The sequence below is a fragment of the Manihot esculenta genome, chromosome 12 (genome assembly GCF_001659605.2).
Source record: "Manihot esculenta cultivar AM560-2 chromosome 12, M.esculenta_v8, whole genome shotgun sequence".
Lineage (NCBI taxonomy): Eukaryota > Viridiplantae > Streptophyta > Magnoliopsida > Malpighiales > Euphorbiaceae > Manihot > Manihot esculenta.
The window spans coordinates 21,406,693-21,433,826 of record NC_035172.2 but is presented as its reverse complement, the minus strand read 5'-3'; the positions used below and the strand labels follow the sequence as shown (position 1 = coordinate 21,433,826).

General features: G+C 43.1%; 1 protein-coding gene across 1 annotated transcript in view; it reads right to left on the bottom strand.

The window, feature by feature from the left end:
- Positions 1–3,436: 3,436 nt before the first annotated feature.
- Positions 3,437–27,134, bottom strand: part of LOC110627985 (ribosomal RNA large subunit methyltransferase I-like) — a 66,270-nt gene continuing 42,572 nt past the window's right edge. Inside the window, exons 2-5 of the mRNA XM_021774409.2 lie at positions 15,255–15,283; positions 5,229–5,337; positions 4,925–5,015; positions 3,437–3,873 (exon numbers count right to left, since the gene is read on the bottom strand). Coding sequence (XP_021630101.1) covers positions 3,800–3,873; positions 4,925–5,015; positions 5,229–5,337; positions 15,255–15,262 — 282 coding nt within the window. The 5' untranslated portion in view covers positions 15,263–15,283 and the 3' untranslated portion in view covers positions 3,437–3,799. The remainder of the gene's footprint in view (positions 3,874–4,924; positions 5,016–5,228; positions 5,338–15,254; positions 15,284–27,134) is intronic.

Here is a 27,134-nt window from a genome sequence, read left to right as displayed (position 1 = left end):
CTGACTGAGCTTTCCTTATTTGCTTTTGCTTCTGCACTTTCCTTATTTGAAAACTTTCCTTTTCTAAAAACTTTCCTTATTTGAAAACTTTCCTTTTTTGGCACTTCCATATTTGACACTTTTTGGCATTTTTAAGAACATTTTCTCCAGATTGTCTCTTTACACCTAATATCTGCAAAACATGATTAAAACCACAAAATCAGGCAGAAAAGATGTAAATAAACATCAAGAACATAATGATAAAATGGACTAAAATATGCTCTATCAAATACCCCCACACCTAGCCTTTTGCTTTTCCTCAAGCAAATAAACATAGTCAAACAAGCTTTCTTTGCTACTTGATCCTTACTACCACTTAAGCTCTTACTCTAGACACCTATTTCGAATCATTGCAGTGAAGAATATATGCATCAATGTTACTCACCTTCTTTCCTTGTTTCCCTTTACTTACCATGGCTAGGATTTGTTTTCCTCAAAAGAGAGACTATACATGCACATGTCATTGTTCAGTTAAGACTTTTTTTAGCTCTCAGAGTGACTTGCCCTTACCTTGAAGTACTATATTCAGCCTTTTTGCACTTAAGTTTTGCTTGAAAAAGTCACCAACCTTTTGACGTGAAGGTACATATTGGTGATACCCACCCCTAGTTACTCAGTTGGTCACCTGTCCAAGTGGCTACTAACTCTGTTCATAGTCTTTCAACCATTGGAACAGTTTTCAATTTTTGCTCATGAAGTCTAAGCCTTTGCTGAATTTCTTTAATCATTGCATTGGACAAATCAACACCAATTGCTAAATCAAGTCAAGTTAAGTTCATTCACATAAATTTCAATTCATTCTCTCTAATCAGTGTCATCAATACATTTTTCACCATGGCAAGCTCAAAGATTCAATTCAAAAGGCAATTCTCAAACATGAATATAACTCACTGCAATTGAATCAACATAAGTTTAAAGAGTTATCACATTAATGGGGTCATGGAAAGAAAAGCTCATCCCACATAGTTCATAAGTTTGAGTAGAGCAAATCAAAAAGAAGAAGATTATGGTTGTGTGTGTTATTGAAAGCAAAAATTGAAAACAAACTAGAAGGAAACTGAAAGGGAGAAATCGCACAAACTGAAAGAAAAGGAAGAAAAATCGCAAATCTGAAAGGAAAAAGAAAAAAAATTTCGCAAATCTGAAAGAAAGAGAAGAAGAAGAAGAAAAAGAAGAAGAAGAAAGAAGAAGATTCAGAGATATGCACCCCCACACCTAATTCATGCATTGTCCTCAATGTATAAGAAACATAAAAGAGCAAAGGAAACTGAGTACTCCCCTGGGTGTGGTGTGCATGGTGCGATCCACTTGATCAAGGCTCAAGTAATTGGGGAAGGGAAAAGGGTCCCAACTGAATTGAGTAGAAAGTGTAGTATTCCTTTTGATTTGGTCATGAACCATCCTATTTTTTCCATGTACTCATGAAGTAACATGATTAGCTTCTCCTCTTTCAGATGAGGTGTGCCTCTGGCCCTTATGTTTGCATTTTTGAGATGATTGGACAACATTTTGAACTCCAATTCATGTTTCTCTATGGCTAGCTGCAATTTAGTACTGAATTCAGGCAAAACAAACTCTACCTTATCCGGAAGTTTGGGAAGGCATTGATCCGCATGCTCCTTTGGTTTGGGCTCTTGGAATACCATTTGTTCCTTGTGAGCATGGGTTGTTTGCGTTGGATCTATGGCTAAATTGGTTTCAGTTTCCTCCTTCTGCACAAGATCTGACTGAAAGGGGAGCTGAAGAGGACTGATCTACGATTGAAGCAGAAAGGACGCACCTGAAAGGCTTTCTGGTACTCCTTCTTGCGCAAGATTGGTCTACAATGGAAGACTGGAAGGAGTTTCATGTGATGGAAGCTGAAGAGATGCGACTGGAAGTGTTGCAGGACTATCCTGCGCCAGGCCTTTCTGCGAACTCATCTAAAGAGGTGCGATTGAGCTTTCTTCATTCTGCGCATGGTTGTAGTCCACCTGTTGGATGCAACAGTCGGTTTCTTTTAGTTCTGACTCTTTCTGGCTCTCTTCCCTGCATAAATCATTGTTTAGAATATCATCTTGATTTATATCAAAAACATCTTTGCTCAAACAATCAATGATATCTAAACCATCAACAAGTTCTGTTTGATCAGTTTGTTTGGACAAACAGTATTCTGGTTGTGTCTCTTCAGCAGCTTATTCTTGTACTTGCCAACTTTCATCATCTGTCTCATCATCTTGAAACTCTTCCTCTCTTCTTAATATGTTTGCATTCATTGAGCTGGTCATTTGTCTTATCTGCTATTGGATGCTTTGTATAGAACTTGCCAATGTCTCCATCAACTTTTCAAGGTGCTGGTTGGGCTTGATATCCTTGATAATTTTGGTAATTGTTAGCTCCAGCATAGCCGTAGTTTGAATGGTCCCCCCAACCTGGATTGTATGTATTATAGTATGGATCATGTCTTGGCTGTTCATAGAATCCTCCAAGTGTATGCCTAGGCTGACTATCGAATCCTCCAAATGCATGTACTATTTGGTTATACTCATAGAGTGTAGGACATTGATCAGTTAGGTGTCCCACATATGCACAGATCCTACATGGCCTTGGTGGCTGAAATTGTTGAGCTCGACCTGTGAAGAAATTTGTCGTGGCAGAGGTTAGTTCAGAGAGTTGAGAATAGAGAGTATATGTACTTACCTCATCCATGATCAATTCTACAATGGCAGGCTTTTTGACTGTGCGCTTCAAATTTTTTTTTTTCTTTTTGAATGACCAAAAGACAAACCACTACAAAAAAACAGTGATTTAGCGACCAAAATTTTGGTCGCTAAAAGGAAGAATTTGGTCGCTATTATGAAATAGCGACCATTTAGCTACCAAAATGAAATGGTCGGTGTTTAGCCAGTCGCTAAATTTTTGGCGACAATTTGGAAATTGGTCGCTAAAATAGCGACCAATCAGCGACCATTTTTTGGTCGCTAATTTGGTGTCATGGCAAATTAGGTATTAGAAATATTAGTCGCTGTGTGGAAGTAAAGTGGTCGTTAAATTTTGGTCGCTAAATGGTCGCTGTTTTGGTCGCTATTTCATTGTTATTTAATCGCCTCAGGGGAGAGCATTTAGTCGCTATGTGGAAGTAAATTGGTTGTTAAATTTTGGTCGCGAAATGATCGTTGTTTTGGTCGCTATTTCGTTGTTATTTGGTCGCCTCAGGAAAGAGCATTTAGTCGCTATTTCGTCGCAAATTAATAGTAAAATAAAAAAATATTTATTATTTAATTTGCTTTTGTGGCTGATTAGTCACTAATAAATGCATTTAAATCTGATTCATATAATTTTTTCAATAAATTCATAAACCTGCTATAATATCAATATGTACACACATTCCAATACATAAAACATCAAAGACAATATATACACATCAACTTCATTTCATAATTCTGCAATCTAATAGTTCAAAACATTATTATAGTTCAACACTAAGAAACTTAAAATATCTCAAAATACATAATGGATCCAAATAGTACCAAATTCATATCATAAAATATACCTTTATGCTTCCCTTATTCTGTATTATATAGAGTTATATTTTTTAATGCGGTCTAACCAGTTCCTAATTAGTACACAACAAAGCGTTCCAAGTGCCAGAGGCACACTACATCTATTGTAAAAGAACGAGTCCAGCAAGCAACGAACAAGCATCTCTTCAAGTACATAAATTTTTGCCATCTGGAAGTTACTTTAATATACAGAGTCATTCGGCCAGAATATCACTGCATCACTCCCAATCAGCATCAAAGAAACCAGCATCTTTCATTTCTGAATAATATACATTCTCCAGATGCAAATCACCTGTCACAAATAAATAAAATATAATATCAGCTAACATTTTCGACACCTCAACTTGGGTATACCAGTTTCTACTATATGCTACTACGATTCTAATATGGCAGCATAAGGGCACAAACCATATCACATCAGTTGAGAAGTCCTGAAACTTGTTACATGCCACCCATGATTGCAAATGGCATAAGGTTCTACCCAAAATATTAAAATATATTTGAATACAAAAGAAGATAATGAAAAATTAATAATACTACTACTAATAATAATAATAGTATCGTAAAACAAGAATCAAAATGCAATATGGTAAGACACCTCAAACTCTTTAATATATATTTTTAATAAAAATGATTAAAATACTCTTTAATATATATTTTTAATTTAAAATAATATAATTTTTAAAGTTTAATTAATATACAATAAAATTCTTATAATAATATGGTAGAAATATATTGGTATTAATATTAAAAATTAAATAAAAATAAAAAATTACTTAAAAATTAAATTATAAATTCAATAATTTATTAATTAAAAAATTGGTCTTAAAAAAGAAAAATCTATAAATAATTTAAAATTGCAAATTCGCCGCTTTAAAAAAAATAAAATTACAAAAAGTAAAGGTGAGTTTTTATTATTTTATAAAATTTTTTATAAAGGAATTATTTTTTAATGAAGTAACACTTGGTTAAAAAAAAGTTTATCTTACAATTTTACTTATTATTTTATAATATTTTATTTTACGTTATGTAATAATAAAATTTTAATTAAATAAATTTTAAATATAAATAATAGTAAGAGTTTATATTTATAAAAACTCTAAAATTATACTAATTTTAAATAAATTTAAATGAAAATTTAATATAATTAATCAATCAAATTAAAGATTTTCAAATAATAATTAATTTATATTTTTTTAACAATCAAAATAAAAGAAAATTCGTAATTTCTAATTTAATAATTGGTAATTTCTAATTTAATAAGAAATAAGTTATTGTGTACAAAATTGCATGACTCGGAAAGACTTATGACACTCTAAGCAAGACGTTGGCTAAATATGCACCTTCCGGGTAGGATGGATCAATAGGATGGTCAGAAGCTGCACTACTCTGCCTCACAACTGTGATTTTTCTTCCTGCCATTGATGCTGTGCCCTGATTATCATAAAAGAGAAAAAGAAATGAAATTAAATCTAAACCTAAAAAAAATATTTTCGTAGAAAATAATTTTGTTTAGAAAATATTCTCTAATAAAATAATTTAGTTTCCATTGTTTAATTTAATAATCATCATATCATTTGCAGAGACAGTAAGATAAGACTCTTCCAATAAAAAAATTTATAAAAAAAAAAAAAGAACCCTACTTGCCTGGAGAATGCGCAAGAATACACCACTTTGGGTCACAGTTCCTGAACAAGAACAAGTCATGAGAAAACCACCTTTCTTTGTCAATCCCAATGCTAATGAATTCAGATTTCTGTTGTAACGACCCGAAAATAGGACCGCTACCGGCGCTAGGATCCAGCTCGGCTTAAGGCCACCGGGACCCGTAGCAAGCCTGACATACAACCTGTAAACCTGTTTAATCCCATACATGATCAAGAATATACATAAAAATTTTAAAACTTTTCTTTCATACATTCTCTCATACACCAAACTCAACCTGTGCATGCACTGAACATAGTCATAATCATAAACATTGACCCCTCTGTGGGATCTCATCAATGCCCCAATGGGCGATGTAACATACGTTGAGTTGGTTTACATAAACATCACAAACATCTAAGATCATGTATTAAAAGGGATACCTTACACATAGGGTCAAGCACAATCTCTAATCCTCAATATCATTACATACATTACTATTCATAACTTTACATCATTTTACAATTTATCATGTCCACACTCTATCTATATCATACACATGACTTCACTACTCTTGCGGACCTCCTGGTCTACCCTGTACCTGCAAACCTGGGGAATTAGGGAGAGGGGTGAGCTACTAGAGCCTAGTGAGCAGAATAATAAAACATTTAAAACATATGATAACATGGAATGCATCACATCACAGCTAATCACATCAAGGATGAAGTTGTCACCAATAGTCCTCTACATGGTCCAACTGTGCCAGAACGTAGAATGGGTCCTGGTCTTTCTCTTACATAGCATAACATAACATTCCAACTGTGCCAGAACGTAGAATGGGTCCTGGTCTTTCTCTTACATAGTGCCAGCGAACGTAGAATGGGTCCCACTGGTCTTACATTCCGTACCGTACATATCACATCGTCACATCATAGATCGAGGGCTATGGATCATCCAACATTCATCCACAACAACAACAGTAGAGCATGCAATGCAACATATTCGTGAATTATAATGCAAACAACCTAGTATATCTCATGGCATTAATGATTCGTGAATCATGCTAAAATGTCCATTATTTGCTTTAAAAACGTAATGAGTTATTCCACTCACCTCTGGATAGCTCTGACCAGACACTGGGGCAACTGACTCACTGCTGGGGTCATCGGTTCCTCGGGTCCGAACCTACACAGGTGGACTCAAATGAGGGACCAAACATACATGAACATAACACTAAACCACTCCCCAAAAACCCCCTAGAACACCATAAAGCAACCATAGAAAAAATGCAATGGAGGGCTGGACAGGGCACTTTCGGCGGCCGAAAGTCCCTCCAGAGTCGAAAGTCCCTCCAGAGTCGAAAGTCAGGCAGGTTCGGCAGCACCTTCGGCGGCCGAAACTCCTAGACAGAGATGAAACTCATGCATGTTCGGCGGCACTTTTGGCGGCCAAAACTGCCCTCCAGAGACGAAAGTCCTCTTTCGGGGGCAGGCTTCGGCAGCCGAAAGGCTTGCCTCCCAGGCAGGTTTGGCGGCCGAAAGTCCTTCGGCTGCCGAACCTGGTTTCTGCCAAAGGGTAGAAACTTGGTTCCTCATGCACATTTGCCTCCCAACCTTTTAGATCAAGCATACAACTCACTCAAAACATACACAATCAAGCATACAAGCTCCTAGGGGTCTCAAACTAGCCTAAACCCCAACTACAACACATCAACATACCAACATTGCTCAAGAACACACATTATACCCATAAACCTAACCATAAGCTAAACATGCATTCTACCCCATAAATCTACTTAAAACTTACTTAAAACATGCCATAAGCTCAAGATCGGCCCTTACCTCTTGAAGATCGAGAGGTGAACGACCCTAGCTCGGAAAATGGGAGAGAGAGAGAGTTTCTTGAACCTCCAGGCTCCAAAACTTGCTCAAATGCTCAAAATCTTCAAAACAAGGGTGAAAACTCATAAAAATCATGAAGAGCGGAAGGAAAGAACTCAAGATCGGTGAGGGGCGGCGGAGAGCTCACCTTGGCCGAAAATGGGGAGAAAAGCTCGCCCGTTTTCGGCTAAGGGACCCCTTTATAGTTGGCTGGCCAGGCCACTTTCGGGAGCCGAAAGTGCCTCCGCATGCATGCCATGTTCGGCGGCCGAACATAAGGTTCGGCGGCCGAACATAAGGTTCGGCGGCCGAACCTAGACTTCCCTCACTTATGCTTTCGGGGGCCTAAAAGCGCTCCCGAAGGCATGCATGTTCGGCGGCCGAACCTGAGTTTTCCTCCAAGGTTTTTTTCATGCAAAAACTCATTTCCTTTTTACTTAAAACCATGAAATACATCAAAACATTTATGAAAACATGTTTCTACCCTACTAGAGGCTTCCGACATCCGAGATTCCACCGGACGGTTGGAATTCCGATACCGGAGTATTACATTCTCTCCCCCTTAAGAACATTCGTCCCCGAATGTTCCTCAACTAGCACAAGCATAGCAATCAATATAACATACATACATAGCACATAAACACATAGAGATCTAACCTTAAAAGAGATTAGGGTACTGCTGGAGCATAGACTCCCGTGTCTCCCAAGTGCATTCTTCCAAATTGTGGTGGTTCCACAGGACTTTCACCATCGGGATTTCCTTTTTCCTTAGCTTTCTGATTTGGGTGTCTATGATCCGTACCGGCTGTTTAACATAGGTGAGATCCTCTTGGACCTCCACATCAGGCTCACTAAGAACCTTGCCCGGATCTGACACAAACTTCCTCAACATTGAAACATGGAAAACCAGATGGATTCTTCCCATTGAAGCAGGTAAATTCAGCTTGTACGACACATGCCCAATCTTTTGCAAGATTTCAAAGGGTCCGATGTATCGTGGGGCTAGTTTACCTTTCTTCCCAAAGTCTATTGTCTGCATAACTCTTCTATCTGCTTGCAGCCGTCTTGATCCTTTCTCTGATGATGGGTACCACCCTACTGGTGATCTCTACTAGCTCAAGCCCTGCCAAGGCCTTTTCTCCAACTTCTTCCCAGCAAACAGGTGATCTGCACTTCCTCCCATACAAAGCTTCATATGGAGCCATCCCGATGCTAGCATGATGGCTGTTATTGTAGGCAAACTCCACCAAGGGTAGATGCTGCCTCCAAGAACCGCCAAAATCCAGCACACACATTCTAAGCATATCCTCTATCGTCTGGATGGTCCTTTCTGATTGTTCGTCCGTCTGTGGATGGAAAGCAGTGCTAAAATCCAACCTGGTACCCATAGCATTATGCAGACTCCGCCAAAATCTGGAGGTGAACTGGGGCCCTCGATCAGACACTATTGAAATAGGAACCCCATGCAGCTTGACAACCTCATCAACATACACCTGCGCCAACTTGTCCACAGAATAGCCACTCCTGACAGGGATGAAGTGAGCAGATTTGGTGAGTCTGTCCACAATCACCCATATGGAGTCCAATCTGTTGGACATCGCCGGTAACCCCACTACGAAGTCCATAGCTATATTCTCCCATTTCCACTCTGGAATAGGTAGCGGGTTAAGCATTCCAGCCGGCTTCTAATGTTCTAGCTTCACCCTCTGACACACTTCGCAGGCTGACACGAACTGTGCCACTTCTCTCTTCATAGCTGGCCACCAATAAACTTCCTTCAGATCTTGGTACATCTTGGTGGCTCCGAGATGAACGCTGTATCTTGCATTATGAGCCTCTCTCATAATGTCTCCCTTTAGCCCTATGTCATCTGGTACACACAATCGACTCCCATAGCGGAGGATCCCCTTGTTGTCGAATCTGAACTCACAATCTTTGCCTGACTGAACAGTCCTGGCAATCTTCACCAACTTTGGGTCCTCATACTGTTTCTGAGCCACCTGCTCCAGAAACACGGGTGCCACTCTCATCTGGGCTACCAAAGCACCTGTACCAGACAACTCCAACTGTAGACCTTCATTCATGAGCTCGAAGAACTCCCTTACTACTGGCCTCCTCTCTGCCGAAATATGGGACAAACTGCCAAGTGATTTCCGGCTTAAAGCGTCCGCCACAAATTCGCCTTACCCGGATGGTACTGTATTTTGCAATCATAGTCACTAAGCAGTTCTACCCACTTTCTCTGCCTCAGATTCAGATCCCTCTGACTCAAGATGTACTGCAGGCTCTTATGATCTGTCAAGATCTCACATTTAACCCCGTAATGGTAGTGCCTCCACATCTTGAGTGCAAAGATTACTGCTGCCATCTCCAGGTCATGTGTGCGGTAATTCAACTCATGCTTCTTCAACTGTCTAGAAGCATAAGCAATCACCCTTTCATTCTGCATTAACACACAACCCAGTCCCACACGGGACGCATCACAGAAAACTGTGAAATCCTCATTGCTATTGGCAAAGCTAACACTGGTGCTGACATTAACCCTTCTTAAGCTCTTCAAAACTCTCTTCGCACTGGTCAGTCCACACAAACTTCTGATTCTTCCTGGTCAATCTGGTCAGAGGAGCTGCAATCTTAGAGAAGTCCTGAACGAACCTCCTGTAGTAACCTGCCAAACCCAAGAAACTTCTAATCTCTGTCACTGAAGTGGGTCTAAGCCAGTTAGCCACAGCTTCTACCTTTTTGGGGTCCACCTCTATTCCATTTTCTGACACTACATGCCCCAAGAATGAAATGCTCCTCAGCCAGAACTCACACTTAGAGAACTTGGCATATAAGCCATGTTCCCTCAAGGTCTGCAGAACTAACCTCAGATGATGGGCATGCTCCTCTGCATTCCTGGAATACACTAAGATATCATCTATGAAGACAATAACAAAGTGATCCAGGTATTGGCTAAACACTCTGTTCATGAGATCCATGAATGCTGCAGGGGCGTTGGTTAACCCGAACGGCATCACAAGGAACTCATAATGCCCATATCTGGTCCTGAAAGCTGTCTTTGGCACATCTTCCTCTCTTATCCTCAGCTGATGGTACCCAGATCTCAAATCTATTTTGGAGAAACAACCCGCTCCTGCTAGCTGGTCGAATAGATCGTCGATCCTTGGCAGAGGGTACCTATTCTTGGTAGTGACTTTGTTCAACTGCCTGTAGTCGATACAAAGTCTAAGGGATCCATCCTTCTTTCTCAAAAATAAGACTGGAGCACCCCAAGGTGAGGTACTCGGTCGGATGAAGCCCTTTTCTACCAGCTCTTGCAACTGTTCTTTCAACTCCTTCAACTCGGCTGGGGCCATCCTGTAGGGAGGGATAGAGATCGGTCTAGTTCCAGGCATCAATTCTATCTCGAACTCTATCTCCCTAGCAGGTGGTAAACCTGGAAGCTCGTCTGGAAAAACATCCTGAAATTCTCTGACAACTGGCACTGAGGCTGGCTCCCTGACCTGACCATCTAGCTCTCTCACATGAGCCAAAAACCCCTGACATCCCTTCCTAAGCAACCTATGAGCCTGAAGAGCTGATATCAGACCTCTAGGTGTATCCCTCTTGTCTCCTCTGAAGATGACCTCTGATCCGTTCTGATCTCTGAATCTGACTACCTTGTCTCTGGAGTCCAAGGTAGCATCATGGGTAGATAGCCAATCCATCCCTAGAATGACGTCAAAATCTGTCAAATCTAGAACCACAAGGTCGGCGGAGAGGCATCTTCCCTCAACAAAAACTGGACTGTACTGGCAGACTGACTCTGCCACTGACGGGTCACTCTTGGGTCCACTGACCCATAGGGGACACTCTAACCTAGAGACTATCAGACCCAACCTCTCAACGGCTCTCGGAGCAATAAAAGAATGAGATGCACCCGGGTCCATTAATGCATACACATCAGAACACCCAATGATGAGATTACCTGACACCACGGTGTTGGATGTGTTAGCCTCCTGCTGTGTCATGGTGAAGATCCTGGCTGGAGCTGATGGACCTTCACCTCGGGAACCAGAAGAAGAGGCTGCCCCTCTCCCTCTACCTCTGCCACTGCCCTGAGTTGTGGTTGGAGCTGCTGGCTGTGCCACACTGCCAGAAGCTGTCTGCTGGGGCTGGCCCATAAAAGGTGCTCTAGGACACTCCCGAGCCATGTGTCCCTCCTGTCCACATCTGAAACATGCATTAGTCCCAACCCGACACACTCCCTTGTGTGGCCTTCCACACCTTAGGCATTCTGTACCATCTGAGCCTGAGCTCGAGCCACCGCCTAATCCCAGACCGGATTTCAACTTACTCCAAAACTTGTTCTTCTTCGGCTTCTTGGTGGTGTTATTCCACCTCTTGCTACCTGAGCTCTGAGAAGAGAGACCTGGCCCTCCTCTGCCTGGGGTCTTAACCCCTGAAGACTGGGTCACTGACTGCTTCACTGACCCCTCAACTATAGCACTAGCCTCCATCCTTCGCGTCATATCCACCATAGTGTGGAAACTTTCCCTCTCAACTGACTGAATCAAAGAGGAGTACCTAGAATGCAGCTTCATAACATATCTCTTGGCTTTCTTCGAATCTGTATCTAGAGCTTGCCCTGAAAAAGGCAATAGCTCCAAGAATTTATCCGTGTACTCCTCTATACTCATGTGCTCTGTCTGCCTCAGCTGCTCAAACTCAATCATCTTCAGTTCTCTGGAACTGTCTGGAAAAGCCCATCCAGCGAACTCATTTGCAAATTCCTCCCATGTCATGCCGTCTAGTCTCGGGTCCACATAACACTTGAACTATTCCCGTGCCTTTTTGCACTTTAAAGTGAACCCTGCCATCTGAATGGCCCTGCTATCATCCGCCCCTAGCTCATCAGTTATCGTCTTCACTACTCTCAGGTACTCAAAGGGGTCATCCCCTGACTTGTATTTGGGAGCATCCAGCTTAAGGTAATCTGTCATCTTCACTTTGCTCCCACCGGCGGAGCTAGGTCTAGAAGGTTGAGTAACTGGGGCTTCTGGTTCTGTAGGTGGTGGAGGTGGGGGTGCAGCATTCCCCGAGGTGGGGTTTGCCAGGTTAGGATAGAAGGGTGAGGGTGGATAAGCTGGGTATTGTGTGTAAGGTGGATAAGGCATGTAGGTAGGGTAGGGGTTAAAGCTGGAGTAATCCGATGTGCCTCCCATCGGATACCCTGAACCCTGTGGGAAGGGTGGATAATGGGGTGGAAAACCATACCCCGAGGCCTAAGCGCCTCCCTGTGACTCCCCTGTCCCTTCTTCTGCCATGCTGACATCCAGATTTCCATCCCTTCTCTGTTCCTCTTCCATAACCTCCCTCACATCTGAGGAACTTCCTCCTCTATCTGTCCCCCTTCTGCTAGCATCAAAAGACCTTCTAGGGTCCCTTGACACTCTGTCTCTGTTTGATCTACATGACATTGCCCTAGGCAATGCAGGAGGACGGGCGCTCATGCCCTCATCCTCTGGTGGTACTCCAGTCAATCTTGCAGATCGACGGGTTCCTCTCATCCTGTTTTCTGAAAAAAAAAACAGTACACATCACACAAACATTAGCATCAAATGGTTCATGTGGAAACATATGAACCCGCATCACATACATATCATATCATATCCTAGCACCAATGCACATGTATATAATCATGGCATTTCACATCACCATACAAGACAGGACTCAACATCCTATCCTAGTGGACATGATCTTCCTATTGTGCTTGACCTTCTAGAACATCTATGAGCCCAACACTCTAGGTTCGATCCTATGAACCTAGGGCTCTGATACCATTCTGTAACGACCCAAAAATCGGACCGCTACCGGCACTAGGATCCAGGTCGGCTTAAGGCCGCCGGGACCCGTAGCAAGCCTGACATACAACCTGTAAACCTGTTTAATCCCATACATGATCAAGAATATACATAAAAATTTTAAAACTTTTCTTTCATACATTCTCTCATACACCAAACTCAACCTGTGCACGCACTGAACATAGTCATAATCATAAACATTTACCCCTCTATGGTATCTCATCAATGCCCCAATGGGCGATGTAACATACGTTGAGTTGGTTTACATAAACATCACAAACATCTAAGATCATGTATTAAAAGGGATACTTTACACATAGGGTCAAGCACAATCTCTAATCCTCAATATCATTACATACATTACTATTCATAACTTTACATCATTTTACAATTTATCATGTCCACACTCTATCTATATCATACACATGACTTCACTACTCTTGCGGACCTCCTGGTCTACCCTGTACCTGCAAACCTGGGGAATTAGGGAGAGGGGTGAGCTACTAGAGCCCAGTGAGCAGAATAATAAAACATTTAAAACATATGATAACATGGAATGCATCTCATCACAGCTAATCACATCAAGGATGAAGTTGTCACCAATAGTCCTCTATATGGTCCAACTGTGCCAGAACGTAGAATGGGTCCTGGTCTTTCTCTTACATAGCATAACATAACATTCCAACTGTGCCAGAACATAGAATGGGTCCTGGTCTTTCTCTTACATAGTGCCAGCGAACGTAGAATGGGTCCCACTGGTCTTACATTCCGTACCGTACATATCACATCGTCACATCATAGATCGAGGGCTATGGATCATCCAACATTCATCCACAACAACAACAGTAGAGCATGCAATGCAACATATTTGTGAATTCTAATGCAAACAACCTAGTATATCTCATGGCATTAATGATGCGTGAATCATGCTAAAATGTCCATTATTTGCTTTAAAAACGTAATGAGTTATTCCACTCACCTCTAGATAGCTCTGACCAGACACTGGGACAATTGACTCACTGCTGGGGTCCTCGGTTCCTCGGGTCCAAACCTACACAGGTGGACTCAAATGAAGGACCAAACATATATGAACATAACTCTAAACTACTCCCCAAAAACCCCCTAGAACATCATGAAGCAACCATAGAAAAACATGCAATGGAGGGCTGGACAGGGCACTTTCGGCGGCAGGTTCGGCGGTCGAAAGTCCCTACAGAGCCGAAAGTCAGGCAGGTTCGGCGGCACCTTCAGCGGCCGAAACTCCCAGACAGAGACGAAACTCATGCATGTTCGGCGGCACTTTCGGCGGCTGTAACTGCCCTCCAGAGACAAAAGTCCTTTTTCGGGGGCAGGCTTCGGCAGCCGAAAGGCTTGCCTCCCAGGCAGGTTCGGCGGCCGAAAGTCCTTCGGCTGCCGAACCTGGTTTCTGCCAAAGGGCAGAAACTTGGTTCCTCATGCACATTTGCCTCCCAACCTTTTAGATCAAGCATACAACTCACTCAAAACATACACAATCAAGCATACAAGCTCCTAGGGGTCTCAAACTAGCCTAAACCCCAACTACAACACATCAACATACCAACATTGCTCAAGAACACACATTATACCCATAAACCTAACCATAAGCTAAACATGCATTCTACCCCATAGATCTACTTAAAACTTACTTAAAACATGCCATAAGCTCAAGATCGGCCCTTACCTCTTGAAGATCGAGATGTGAATGACCTTAGCTCGGAAAATGGGAGAGAGAGAGAGTTCCTTGAACCTCCAAGCTCCAAAACTTGCTCAAATGCTCAAAATCTTCAAAACAAGGGTGAAAACTCATAAAAATCATGAAGAGCGGAAGGAAAGAACTCAAGATCGGTGAGGGGCGGCGGAGAGCTCACCTTGGTTGAAAATGGGGAGAAAAGCTCGTCCGTTTTCGGCTAAGGGACCCCTTTATAGGTGGCTGGCCAGGCCACATTCAGGAGCCGAAAGTGCCTCCGCATGCATGCCATGTTTGGCGGCCGAACATAAGGTTCGGCGGCCGAACCTGGACTTCCCTCACTTATGCTTTCGGGGGCCTAAAAGCGCTCCCGAAGGCATGCATATTCGGCGGCCGAACTTGAGGTTCGGCGGCCGAACTTGAGTTTTCCTCCAAGGTTGTTTTCATGTAAAAACTCATTTCCTTTTTACTTAAAACCATGAAATACATCAAAACATTTATGAAAACATGTTTCTACCCTACTAGAGGCTTCCGACATCCGAGATTCCACCGGACGGTAGGAATTTCGATACCGGAGTCTAGCCGGATATTACATCTGTACATGCCTGATGCACTTTGTAAAACCTGATTTTAAAAAAAACTCCAAAAAATTAATAACTGCTGACAAAATGTGTGGGATAAGCGAAGAAAGCTGGCTAGTATATCAAGAGAAAATTAACAGCTACTTCAGGCAATCAGAACAACGTAATACTCATTGTAAAGAGAACTGAATTGCAGGAGAAACCAAATAATTAGTGATACCAGAATTATCTCTAAAGCTGCCAGGCTTCAATTTTGGACCCAATTGGAGAAATATATATATATATATATATATATATATATATATATAATAAAAAGAATCAAATCATGTTCAAAACATAATCAAGATGACATTATTTCAAAACCAACAAATTTGCAATAAAATTTATGATAATTGCACAAGCAACAAATAATCTTACATGAATTTCAACTATTCTGCAGAACTTTTATTCTGCACAACCAAAGGGTTTTAATCAAGACCTACAGAATAAAAACATAATCAAGACCTGCATATCCAACAATACATGAGTTTTCAAAACCTGCAGAATAAAAATTATAAGAGATATGATAATACTAATATAATGAAGTATGATATCAATTAAGTAGAATAAGCAAAATTACACTATTGATTTTTGCATAATTGCATGGAAAGGACTGTAATACCCGGCTAGACTCCGGTATCAGAATTCCTACCGTCCGATGGAATCTCGGATGTCGGAGACCTCTAGAAGGGTAAAACCATGTTTTCATAAAATGTTTTAATGTATTTGATGCTTTTAAGTAAAAAGGAAAATGAGTTTTTGCATGAAAACAACCTTGGAGGAAAACCCAGGTTCGGCCGCCGAACATGCAAGCATTTCGGGTGTGCCTTAGGCCCCCGAAGGCATAAGTGAGGGAAGTCCAGGTTCGGCCGCCGAACATGGCATGCATGCGGAGGCACGTTCGGCCCCCGAACGTGGCCTGGCCAGCCACTATAAAAGGGTCCCTTAGCCGAAAACGGGCGAGCTTTTTCCCCATTTTCGGCCAAGGTGAGCTCTCCGCCGTCCCTCACCAATCTTTGAGTTCTTCCTTCAAATCTTTCATGATTTTCACAAGTTTTTGCTTTGTTTTGAAGATTTTCAAGTTTTGAGCAAGTTTTGAGCTTGGAGCAAGAAAGTTATAAATCTCCAATCTCCAAGATTAGGTCGTCTCTCTCTCGATCTTCACGAGGTAAGAGCCGATCTTAAGCTCAATGCATGTTTTAAGTAAGTTTTATGAAGATCTATGGGGTAGAATGCATGTTTAGCTTATAGTTAGGTTTTTGAGTTAATGTTGTGTTTTTGAACAATGTGGCTTGCAAATGCATGTTTGATGTGTTGTAGATGGGGTTTTAGTTAGTTTGAAGCCCCTAGGAGCTTGTATGCTTGTGTATGTGTGTTGTAGAATAGGTTTATGCATGTTGGATGGTTTGGGAGGCATATATGCATAGAAGAGCTGAGTTTCTGCCACTAAGGAAGAAACCAGGTTCAGCAGCCGAAGGAACTTTCGGCCGCCGAACATGCTTGTGGAAGCAGCCTTCGGCTGCCGAAGCTTGCCCCCGAAAGGAGACTTTTTTCTCTGTCTGGGAGTTTCGGCCGCCGAAAGTGCCGCCGAACATGCATGAGTTTCGCCTCTGTCTGGGAGTTTCGGCCGCCGAATGTAATACCCGGCTAGACTCCGGTATCGGAATTCCTACCGTCCGGTGGAATCTCGGATGTCGGAAGCCTCTAGTAGGGTAGGAACATGTTTTCATAAAATGTTTTAAAGTATTTCATGGTTTTAAGTATGAAAATTAAATGAGTTTTTGCATGAAAAGTCTTTGGAGGAAAACCCAGGTTCGGCCGCCGAAAGTCAAGTTCGGCCGCCGAACATGCATGCGTTTTGGAGGCACGTTAGGCCCCCGAAAGCATGAGTGAGGGAAGTTCAGGTTCGGCCGCCGAAACCCAAGTTCGGCCGCCGAACATGGCATGCATGCGGAAGCACTTTCAGCCCCCGAACGTGGCCTGGCCAGCCACTATAAAAGGGTCACTTAGCCGAAATGAGCGAGCTTTCTCCCATTTTCGGCCATAGCTAGCTTCCGACCTCCCTCTCCCCAGATCTCGTGTTCTTTCTTCAAATCTCCTCCATTTTTCTTGAGTTTTAACCTCACATTGCAAGTTTTGAGCTTTTAAACAAAGTTTTGGAGCTTGGGGACTCAGGAGCTCTTTTGCTTGGATCTCCGAGTTTAGGTCGTCTCTCTCTCGATCTTCAAGAGGTAAGAGCCGATCTTAAGCCCCATGTATGTTTTAAATAATTTTTATGAAGTTTTATGGGGTAGAAATGCATGTTTAAGTTAGTTGAGCTATGTTAGGTTTTATGTGATTTTTGAACAATGTGGCATGTTTGAGTATGTTTGAAATGTTGTAGTTGGGGTATATGTTTGTTTGAGGCCCCTAGGAGCTTGTATGCATGTATTGGTTGAGTGGTATGCATGAATTGAGCTTGGGAGGCGAAATGTGCTTAGGGGAGCTGAGTTTCTGCCATTCAGTATAAGCTCAGGTTCGGCCGCCGAACCCCCTTGTGGAGGCAGGCCTTTCGGCTGCCGAAGTTGCCCCCGAAAGGAGACTTTCGTCTCTGTCTGGGACTTTCGGCCGCCGAAGGTGCCGCCGAACATGCTTGAGTTTCGTCTCTGTCTGGGAGTTTCGGCCGCCGAAGGTGCCACCGAACCTGCCTGACTTTCGGCTCTGGAGGGACTTTCGGCCGCCGAACCTGCCGCCGAAAGTGCCCTGTCCAGCCATTTCTTACATGTTTTTATGTAATTGTTTCATGATGTTTTAGGGGGTTTTTGGGGAGTATATTAGAGTTATGTTTATGTATGTTTGGTCCCTCATTGGAGTCCACCTGTGTAGGTTCGGACTCGAGGAACCAAGGACCCCAGCAGTGAGCCAGCTGCTACAGAGTTGTCAGAGCTAGCCAGAGGTGAGTGGAATAAACCTTAAGTTTTAAAATAAATGAAATATGAATTTTGAGCATGATCCATGCATCATGAATGCCATGAGATATAGTAGGTTGCTTGCATTAGTATTCACGAATATGTTGCATTGCATTTATGATGTTGATGTGGATTGGTTATTGGATGATCCTTTAGTCCTCATATGATATGATGATGTTATGGCATGATATGGTATGGAAGTCCAGGTTGTACCCATTCTACGTCCCTGGCACGATGTAAGAGGAAGTCCAGGTTGTACCCATTCTACGTCCCTGGCACAGTTGGACTGTATGATATGTTATGTTTAGAGAAAGACCGGTTGTACCCATTCTACGTCCCGGCACAGTTGGACTATGTAGAGGACTATTTGTAATGACCCGGAAACCGGTACCCCTCAGTAACGGTCCGAACCATCACTGGCACTAGGATCCAGATCGGCTTAAGGCCGCCGGGACCCGTAGTCAGCCAACTATACTCTCTGTGTACCTGATAAATCCCATGCATAATACAAAACAATACTCACAATCCTGTAAAACTCTGTAGGCTTAACCACTGCTACTCAGATATGTCAATCTGAAATGGCCCTCAGGGCCTGTACCAGGGACTACTAGCTGCTGTGGTCCAGGGATTAACACAATCTGTAACACATCCCACTGGTATCTCATTGAAGCCATACATTAAGCCTAACGTACACATTTCTCATCAAGAAACGTAAAACAGGATTCATGTACCAAAGGGATTACGCATACATCACACGACAGCAAAGACACTAGGGAAAGCACAGTATATGCCAATACATATCTATAGAGTACATCACACCTATTCTTTGAATTACAGCATGTCCACTATGCTATTACAACATACATTCATGCATAACTTTCCTCTGTACTCTTGCTGACTTTAACTTCCCATAGCTATCTCAGAACCTGCAAAACTGGGGTCAAGGGAGTGGGATGAGCTCTAGAGCCCAGTGAGGAGGAACAATAAAAACAGTTCATTAATTACATGCTCTCATGAAATGCATCACATCACAAACATATCATCTCAAGGATGAATGTGTCACCAATAGCCCTTTCCTGTATACATATAGTAATATGTCCAACTTGCCAGGGGCGATTAGGCCTCACCTGGACTTCTCTTACCTGACTCCATCACAAGACCAACTGTGCCAGGGGCGATTAGGCCTCACCTGGACTTCTCTATCTGAGTCAGGTCAAACTGTCTAACTCATAGTACCAGGAGCGACCTGGACTACCCAGGGGCGACCTGGTATGGCTATCTCATGCCATAACTCTGTATCTGTGCTCTATCAAGGGCTAAGGATCATCCAACAGTCATCCACACAAATATCAGCTTATGCAATGCAGCATATTCGTGGAATCTAATGCAATATAACCTAATACATAACATGGCATTTTATGATGCATGGATCATGCTAGATTCGTGTCATTTCTCAAAATAAAATATTCAGTTTAGTTCCACTCACCTCTGCTCTTCTGGCAGATACTGTAGTGACTCTGAGATCTCTAACTCTGATGACCTCCTCGAACTCTCGGGTCCAATCCTACACAAATGGACTCGAATGAGGTGTCACACATACTTTGAATAACTCTTAAACAAATCCCCATAATCCATTCTGAACCTCTAAAAACAATCACACAAAGCATGCAAAAGAAGGCTAGACAGAACACATTCGGCTGCAGGTTCGGCGGCCGAATGTCCTGAACAGAGCCGAAACTCAAGTACCTTCGGCGGCCGAATATCCTCTTTCGGCGGCCGATCCCTTTCGGGGGCTACTTTCGGAGGCCGAATCCCCTAAACAGAGCCGAACCTCAAGGCACTCAGGGGTAAGCTGTGGCAGTCTAAGCCACCATGCAAGGGGTTCGGCGGCCGAATCCTTCTTCGGCTGCCGAACCTGAGTTCTTTAAGAACTCAGCGTCTTCCGCAACCTAGCTCCTCCATCTTTTCCTCCTCTCTAACCATGCATAACTCCAAACCTCAACTTACATATACCCAAGTATATGCTCCAAGGGGTCCAAACCTACCTATCAACCCCAACAATCAACACACATAACACATAATCATGCATAAACCATTAAAACATCACAACTAAACCTATAACCATAACTCTACCCTTAACCTCTTAAAAAGCTATTAGAAATCATTAAAACAAGTATAAAGACTTCCCTTACCTCCTGAAATCAGAAGCTGGACACCCTGAACACCAAGCTATGCACCAACACCTCTTTTCCTTCACCAAAACACCAAAACTCTCTTCTTTTGGTTCAAAACGTTCTAAAAACTTTACCACCCTCAAACCTGTGCATGAGTGATTAAAAGCTTATAGATGAGTCATGGGAGACGTGGCATAACCTCTGGGAAGATTTGGAGGTGAACACCTGGCCAAACCACGGACTGAGGAGTGTGCACAACTAACCGACCACCTCAGCTTCGGCTGCCGAAACTGCATGCAAAACCATGCAACTTTCGGGGGCCGAACATAACCTTCGGGGGCCGAACATTGGGCACTTTCGGCGGCCGAACTTACCTTCGGCAGCCGAACCTATCCTTTGTCCCCAATGCCTTTTCTCTTCACAACTCACTCATGTTTCAGTCTAAACCTTTAAAATACTTACAAAGAATGGAGAAAACCTTCTCTTACCCGTCTAGAAACCTCTGACATCCTCGAATTCCACCGGACGGTAGAAATTCTGATGTCTGAATCTGCCGGGTATTACACTATTGGTGACAATACCATCCGAGATGTGATTTGTTGTGATGTGTTGCATTCCATGAAAGCATGAAATTTTAATATATTGTTTTCTACTATTCTGCTCACTGGGCTTCGTAGCTCACCCCTCTCCCCTAACCCCAGATGTGCAGGTACAGGGTAGACCAGGAGGTTAGCCAGAGTTTTGAAGTATGTTATGTAATAGTTAGATTGTGGACATGACAATTGTACTATGATGTAATGTAAGAGATTTCAGTATGTTATGTAATGAGGTATATTGAGGTTATAGTTGTGCTTGACCCTATGAGTATTGTAATCCCTTGTTGATACATGATCTTGATGTCTATTGATGTTTATGTTTAAGCCAACTCATCTCATGTTGTATCGCCCGTTGGGGCATTGATGAGATCCCACAGAGGGATCATGATTATGATCATGACTATGTACATGTATGTTTAGGTTGAGTTGGATGTTTAAAAGAAAAGTTTAAATTTTTATGCATGTTGTTGATCATGTATGGGATTATACAGGTTTACAGGATGTATGTTTGGCTTGCTACGGGTCCCGGCGGCCTTAAGTCGACCCGGATCCTAGCGCTGATAGCGGTATGATTTTCGGGTCGTTACAGAATGGTATCAGAGCCCTAGGTTCATAGGATCGGACCTAGAGTGTCGGGCTCATAGATGTTATAGAAGGTCAAGCACAATAGGAAGATCATGTCCACTAGGATAGGATGTGGAGTCCTGTCTTGTATGATGATGTGAAATGCCATGACTTTGTGCATGTGCATTAATGATATGCTATGCTATATGATGTATATGTGATGAGGGTTCATGTGTGCCCACATGAACCATATGATGCTAATGCTTGCTTGATGTGTACTGTTTTTCAGAAAACAGGATGAGAGGAACTCGTCGATCTGCACGATTGACTGGAGTGCCACCTGAGGATGAGGGCACGAGCGCCCGTCCTCCTACATTGCCTAGGGCAATGTCTTGTAGAGCCAACAGAGAAAGAGTGTCAAGGGACCCTAGAAGGTCTTTTGATGCTAGCAGAAGGGGGACAGATAGGGGAGGAAGTTCTTCAGGTGTGAGGGAGGTTATGGAAGAGGATCAGAGGGGGGATGGGAACCTGGATGTGAGCATGGAGGAAGAAGGGACAGGGGAGTCTCAGGGAGGCGTTCAGGCCTCGGGGTATGGTTTTCCACCCCATTATCCACCCTTCCCACAGGGTTCAGGGTATCCGATGGGAGGTACATCGGATTACTCCAGCTTTAACCCCTACCCTACCTACATGCCTTATCCACCTTTCTATCCACCTTACACACAGTACCCAGCTTATCCACCCTCACCCTTCTATCCAAACCCGGCAAACCCCACCTCGGGGAATGCTGCACCCCCACCTCCACCATCTACAGAACCAGCAGCCCCAGTTACTCAACCTCCTAGACCTAGCTCAGCTGATGGGAGCAAAGTAAAGATGACAAATTACCTTAAGCTGGATGCTCCCAAATACAAGTCAGGGGATGACCCCTTTGAGTATCTGAGAGTGGTGAAGACAATAACTGATGAGCTAGGGGCAAGTGACAGCAGGGCCATTCAGATGGCGGGGTTCACTTTAAAGTGCAAGAAGGCACGGGAATGGTTCAAGTGTTATGTGGACCCCAAGAAGACAGAAAATGTGGCTAACTGGCCTAGACCCACTTCAGTGACAGAGATTAGAAGTTTCTTGGGTTTGGCAGGTTACTACAGGAGATTCGTTCAGGACTTCTCAAAGATAGCAGCTCCTCTGACCAGACTAACCAGGAAGAATCAGAAGTTTCTGTGGACCGATGTAACGACCCGAAAATCCGGACCGCTACCGGCGCTAGGATCCAGATCGACTTAAGGTCGCCGGGACTCGTAGCAAGCCTAACATACATCCTGTATAGCTGGTATAATCCCATACATGATCAAACATAAGCATAAACTTTAAAACATAAAACTGTAAACTTTTTCTTTAACCCGTTTGACCTGTGTATGCACTATGCCTGAACTCATAGAACCCCTAGGGTCAGCATACCCTATGTCAAACTCGGTCCATCACATAAAAAAAAAAACATAAAATAAAACTCATGTACAAAGGGATTATCCAATTCGGGCCAAGCACAATACTATAACTCTGATCATATAACATAAGGTCATATTACAATACGACTCTTAAACATTCTTACATAAACTTACATTACATCATGTCCACTACTATTCTATTACATAACACAACCATAGCCATATCCTGTTGACTTCCTGGACTACCACGGACCCTGCAAAACTGGGGTTAGGGGAGAGGGGTGAGCTATAAAGCCCAGTGAGCAGAAACCATAAAGAAAACAGTTCATTTTAACATATGCCATCATGGAATGCATCACTTCACAAACATATCACATCAAGGATGAATTTGTCACCCATAGCCCTCTACGTGTCGTAATACGTCCAACTATACCAGGGGCGATGAGGCCACACCTAGTATTCGCTTACTTAACTCATATCATAACATGTCCAACTACACCAGGGGCGATTAGGCCTCACCTAGTGTTCGCTTACATAACATAGTGCCAGGGGCGACCTGGTCTTTCTATCTCATATCATACCATGGCATATCATATCATATCATATCGTATTGAGGGCTAAAGGATCATTCAAGATTCATCCACATCAACAACATATTATGCAATGCATCATATTCGTGAATACTAATGCAATACAACCTACTACATATCATGGCATTTTATGATGCATGAACATGCTTAACATTTGATTTATTTTAAAACATAAGGTTCAGTTCCACTCACCTGAGACTAGCTCTGGGCCGACTCTGAAACGGCTGACACTACTAAACACCTCGGTTCCTCGGGTCCGATCCTACACAGGTGGACTCCAGTGAGGTGCCAAACATACTCTAAACAACTCATAAAAGACTACCCAAAAACCCCCTAAAACATCATAGAAGCATGCATAGAAAACACCCAAGAAAAGGCTGGGCAGGGCACTTTCGGCGGCACCTTCGGCGGCCGAAAGTCCCAGACAGAGACGAAAGTCAGGCAAGTTCGGCGGCACCTTCGGCGGCCGAACCTTCTTTCCAGAGACGAAAGTCAGGCACTTTCGGCGGCCGAACATTACCTTCGGCGGCCGAAAGTCTGCTTTCAAGCCAAAACTCAACTTTCGGGGGCAAGGTTAGGCGGCCATTCCATTCATTCAAAGGCAGGTTCGGCGGCCGAAACCACCTTCGGCGGCCGAATCTGAGTTCTTCCCAGAAGGGCAGAACTCAGCTTCTCATGCATTGAAGCCTCCCAAACCTTCCAAACACCCCTAAAACATGCATCAACTATTCTACAACATGCAACCAAGCACATAGGGGTCTCAAACTATCCTAAACCCCAACAACCTTACATACATCATACAAAAAAACACACATTTACATAAAGGGGTAACATAAACCGAAAATAACCAAAATCCTCATATACTCTCTCCCATATGCTCAAGGGGCTTGAAAACTAACTTAAACCCCAACACAAACATCACAAGAACAAACATTATCATACATTGGGCATAAAACCCACATAAACCCTAACATGCATATCTACCCATTAAAACCATCTTAAAACTTCATGAAACGTAAAGAAAAGCATAGATCCACACTTACCTCTTGAAGATCGAGGGTTGGTGCGACCCAAAACTTGAGATGTTGAGAACCCAAACTCTTAAAGTCTCCAAGCTCTCCAAACCTTGATCCAAGCTTTAAAACTCTTCAAAACAACCATATAGCTTATAAAACGTGAAGGATTTGAAGAAAAAGCAAGAAAATGACTTGAGGAGGACATGAACACACCTGAGCTCGAGAATGGGGAGAAATCTCGCCCATTTCCGGTCTGAGGGGCTTTTATAGGTGGCCAGCCAAACCTCCTTCGGCGGCCTAACGTGCATGCAAAACACCCCCATGTTCGGCGGCCGAACCTGGTTTGTTCAAACATAGCTTTCGGAGGCCAAAAGCGCTCCCAAAACCAACTCATGTTCGGCGGCCGAACTTCACTTTCGGCGGCCGAACCTGGCAAAAACCTCCTTAGTCTTTTCTTTTCAAAACTCCCTTCTTTTTCATTTAAAACCATGAAATCAGTAAAATCATTTTAGAAAATCACATTTTACCCCTCTAGAAGACTCTGGCATCATCAAAATTCCATATTCCAACGGAGATTCCGCCGGAAGGTAGGGATTCCGATGCCGGAATCTAGCCGGGTATTACATTCTTCCCCCCTTAAGAACATTCGTCCCCGAATGTTCCTCAACTAGGACATGCATAACATAAAACGTAACATACAATCATAACAACACATAAGTTCTAATCTAAAAAGAAACACGGTGTCACTGGAGTATGAACTCTCGGTCTCCCTGGCGTACTTATCATCTAAGGTGATTCTAAGGGACTTTCACTATCGGAATTTCCTTGTTTCCACACTTTCTAACTTGCGTGTCTGCGGTCTGTACTAGCTGCTCAACATAGGTGAGATCCTCTGCGATCTCCACCTCTGGTTCCTTCAAGAACCTCACTCGGACCCGACACAAACTCATATACCGTGGAAACATGGAAAAACGGATGGACTCTTCCATTGAAGTAGGTAAATCTAACTCGTGGGGTACATTCCCAATCCTCTGCAGGATTTCAAGGGTCCAATGTATTAAAGAGTTAATTTACCTTTTTGCCCGTAACGAATCACCCTCTCTTTAGGAGACACCTCCAGCAACCTCATCTTCCTCGAGAACCTCAACATGCTTCCGCTGCACACTCTGACAAAACTCTTCTCTCTTCTGGTACTCTACATGCCTCTTGCGGACAACTTCATGATTCTCCTGCTGACTCACAGCAGTTCTAATTCTTCTCATCTTCTGACTATTGGCTTTCTTCTTACTGTACTAAGGAATGGGGTAAGCTGCCAAGTGGGTTCCGGTTGAGGGCATCTATCGAAATATCTGCCTCAGCCGAAAGATACTGAACTTTGTATTCATGAACACCACGCAGTTTTTGACCCATCTCCTATACCTCAAGTTCTTCCCCCTTGACTCAAGATGTATTGCAGCTCTATCGATCCGTAAGGATCTGTCCACATACCTTATACAGGTATCGCCTCCACATCTTGAGTGCAAGTATTACCATTGCCACCTCTGGATCGTGTGTAAGATGATTCAACTCATGCTTCTTCAGCTACCTAGAAGCATAAGCGATCATTCTACCACTTTACATGACACACAACCTAGTCCCACACGGGACGCATCACAGGACACTGTGAAATCTTCATCACTGGCGGACAGAGCCACCACTGGTGCTGACACCAACATTTCCTTCTGCTCTTCCAAAGCCCTCTTCACTCTGAGTAGACCACACACCTTCTGGTTCTTCTTGATCCATCTGGCCATAGGAGCGGCAACTCTAGAGAAGTTCTAGATGAACCTCCGTTAGGTTACCTGTCCAACCCAAAAAGCTCTTGATCTTAAGTCACTACAAGGGGCCTGGGCTAGTTAGCTACAACTTCAACTTTCTCAGGTCTACTTCACTTTTCTTTTCTCCGGCACACATGACCCAAGAAGGATATACTCCTCGACCAGAACTCACATTGGAGAACTAGGCATCCAAGCCATGTTCTCTCAGATCTGCAATCCTGATTTCAGATGATGGGCATACTCTTCTGCATTTCTGGAACTCGCCGAGATACCGTCAATGAAGACAATAACGGAGTGATCCAGAAACCGATTAAAACTCTGCTTATGAGATCCAAGAATGCTGTAGGGGCGTTCATTGACCCGAACGACACTCCTAGAAACTCATAGTGCCCATATCTGGTTCTAAACACGGTTCTCTGCACATCTTCTTCCTTGATCTTAACTGATGGTACCTAGACTTCAGATCTATCTTGGAAAGGCAACTAGCTCCTGCTAGCCGGCTTAAAATAGACCGTCGATCCAAAGTAACAAACACTTGTTCTGGGTAGTGACTTTGTTCAACGACTAGTAGTCGATACAAAGTCCTTGGGATCCATCTTTCAACCTCGCAACAACACTGGAACACCCCTAGGCGAAGTGCTCAGTCAGATGGGAACCCTTAACTACCAACTCTTACAACTGATCCTTATAACTCTTCTAACTCTG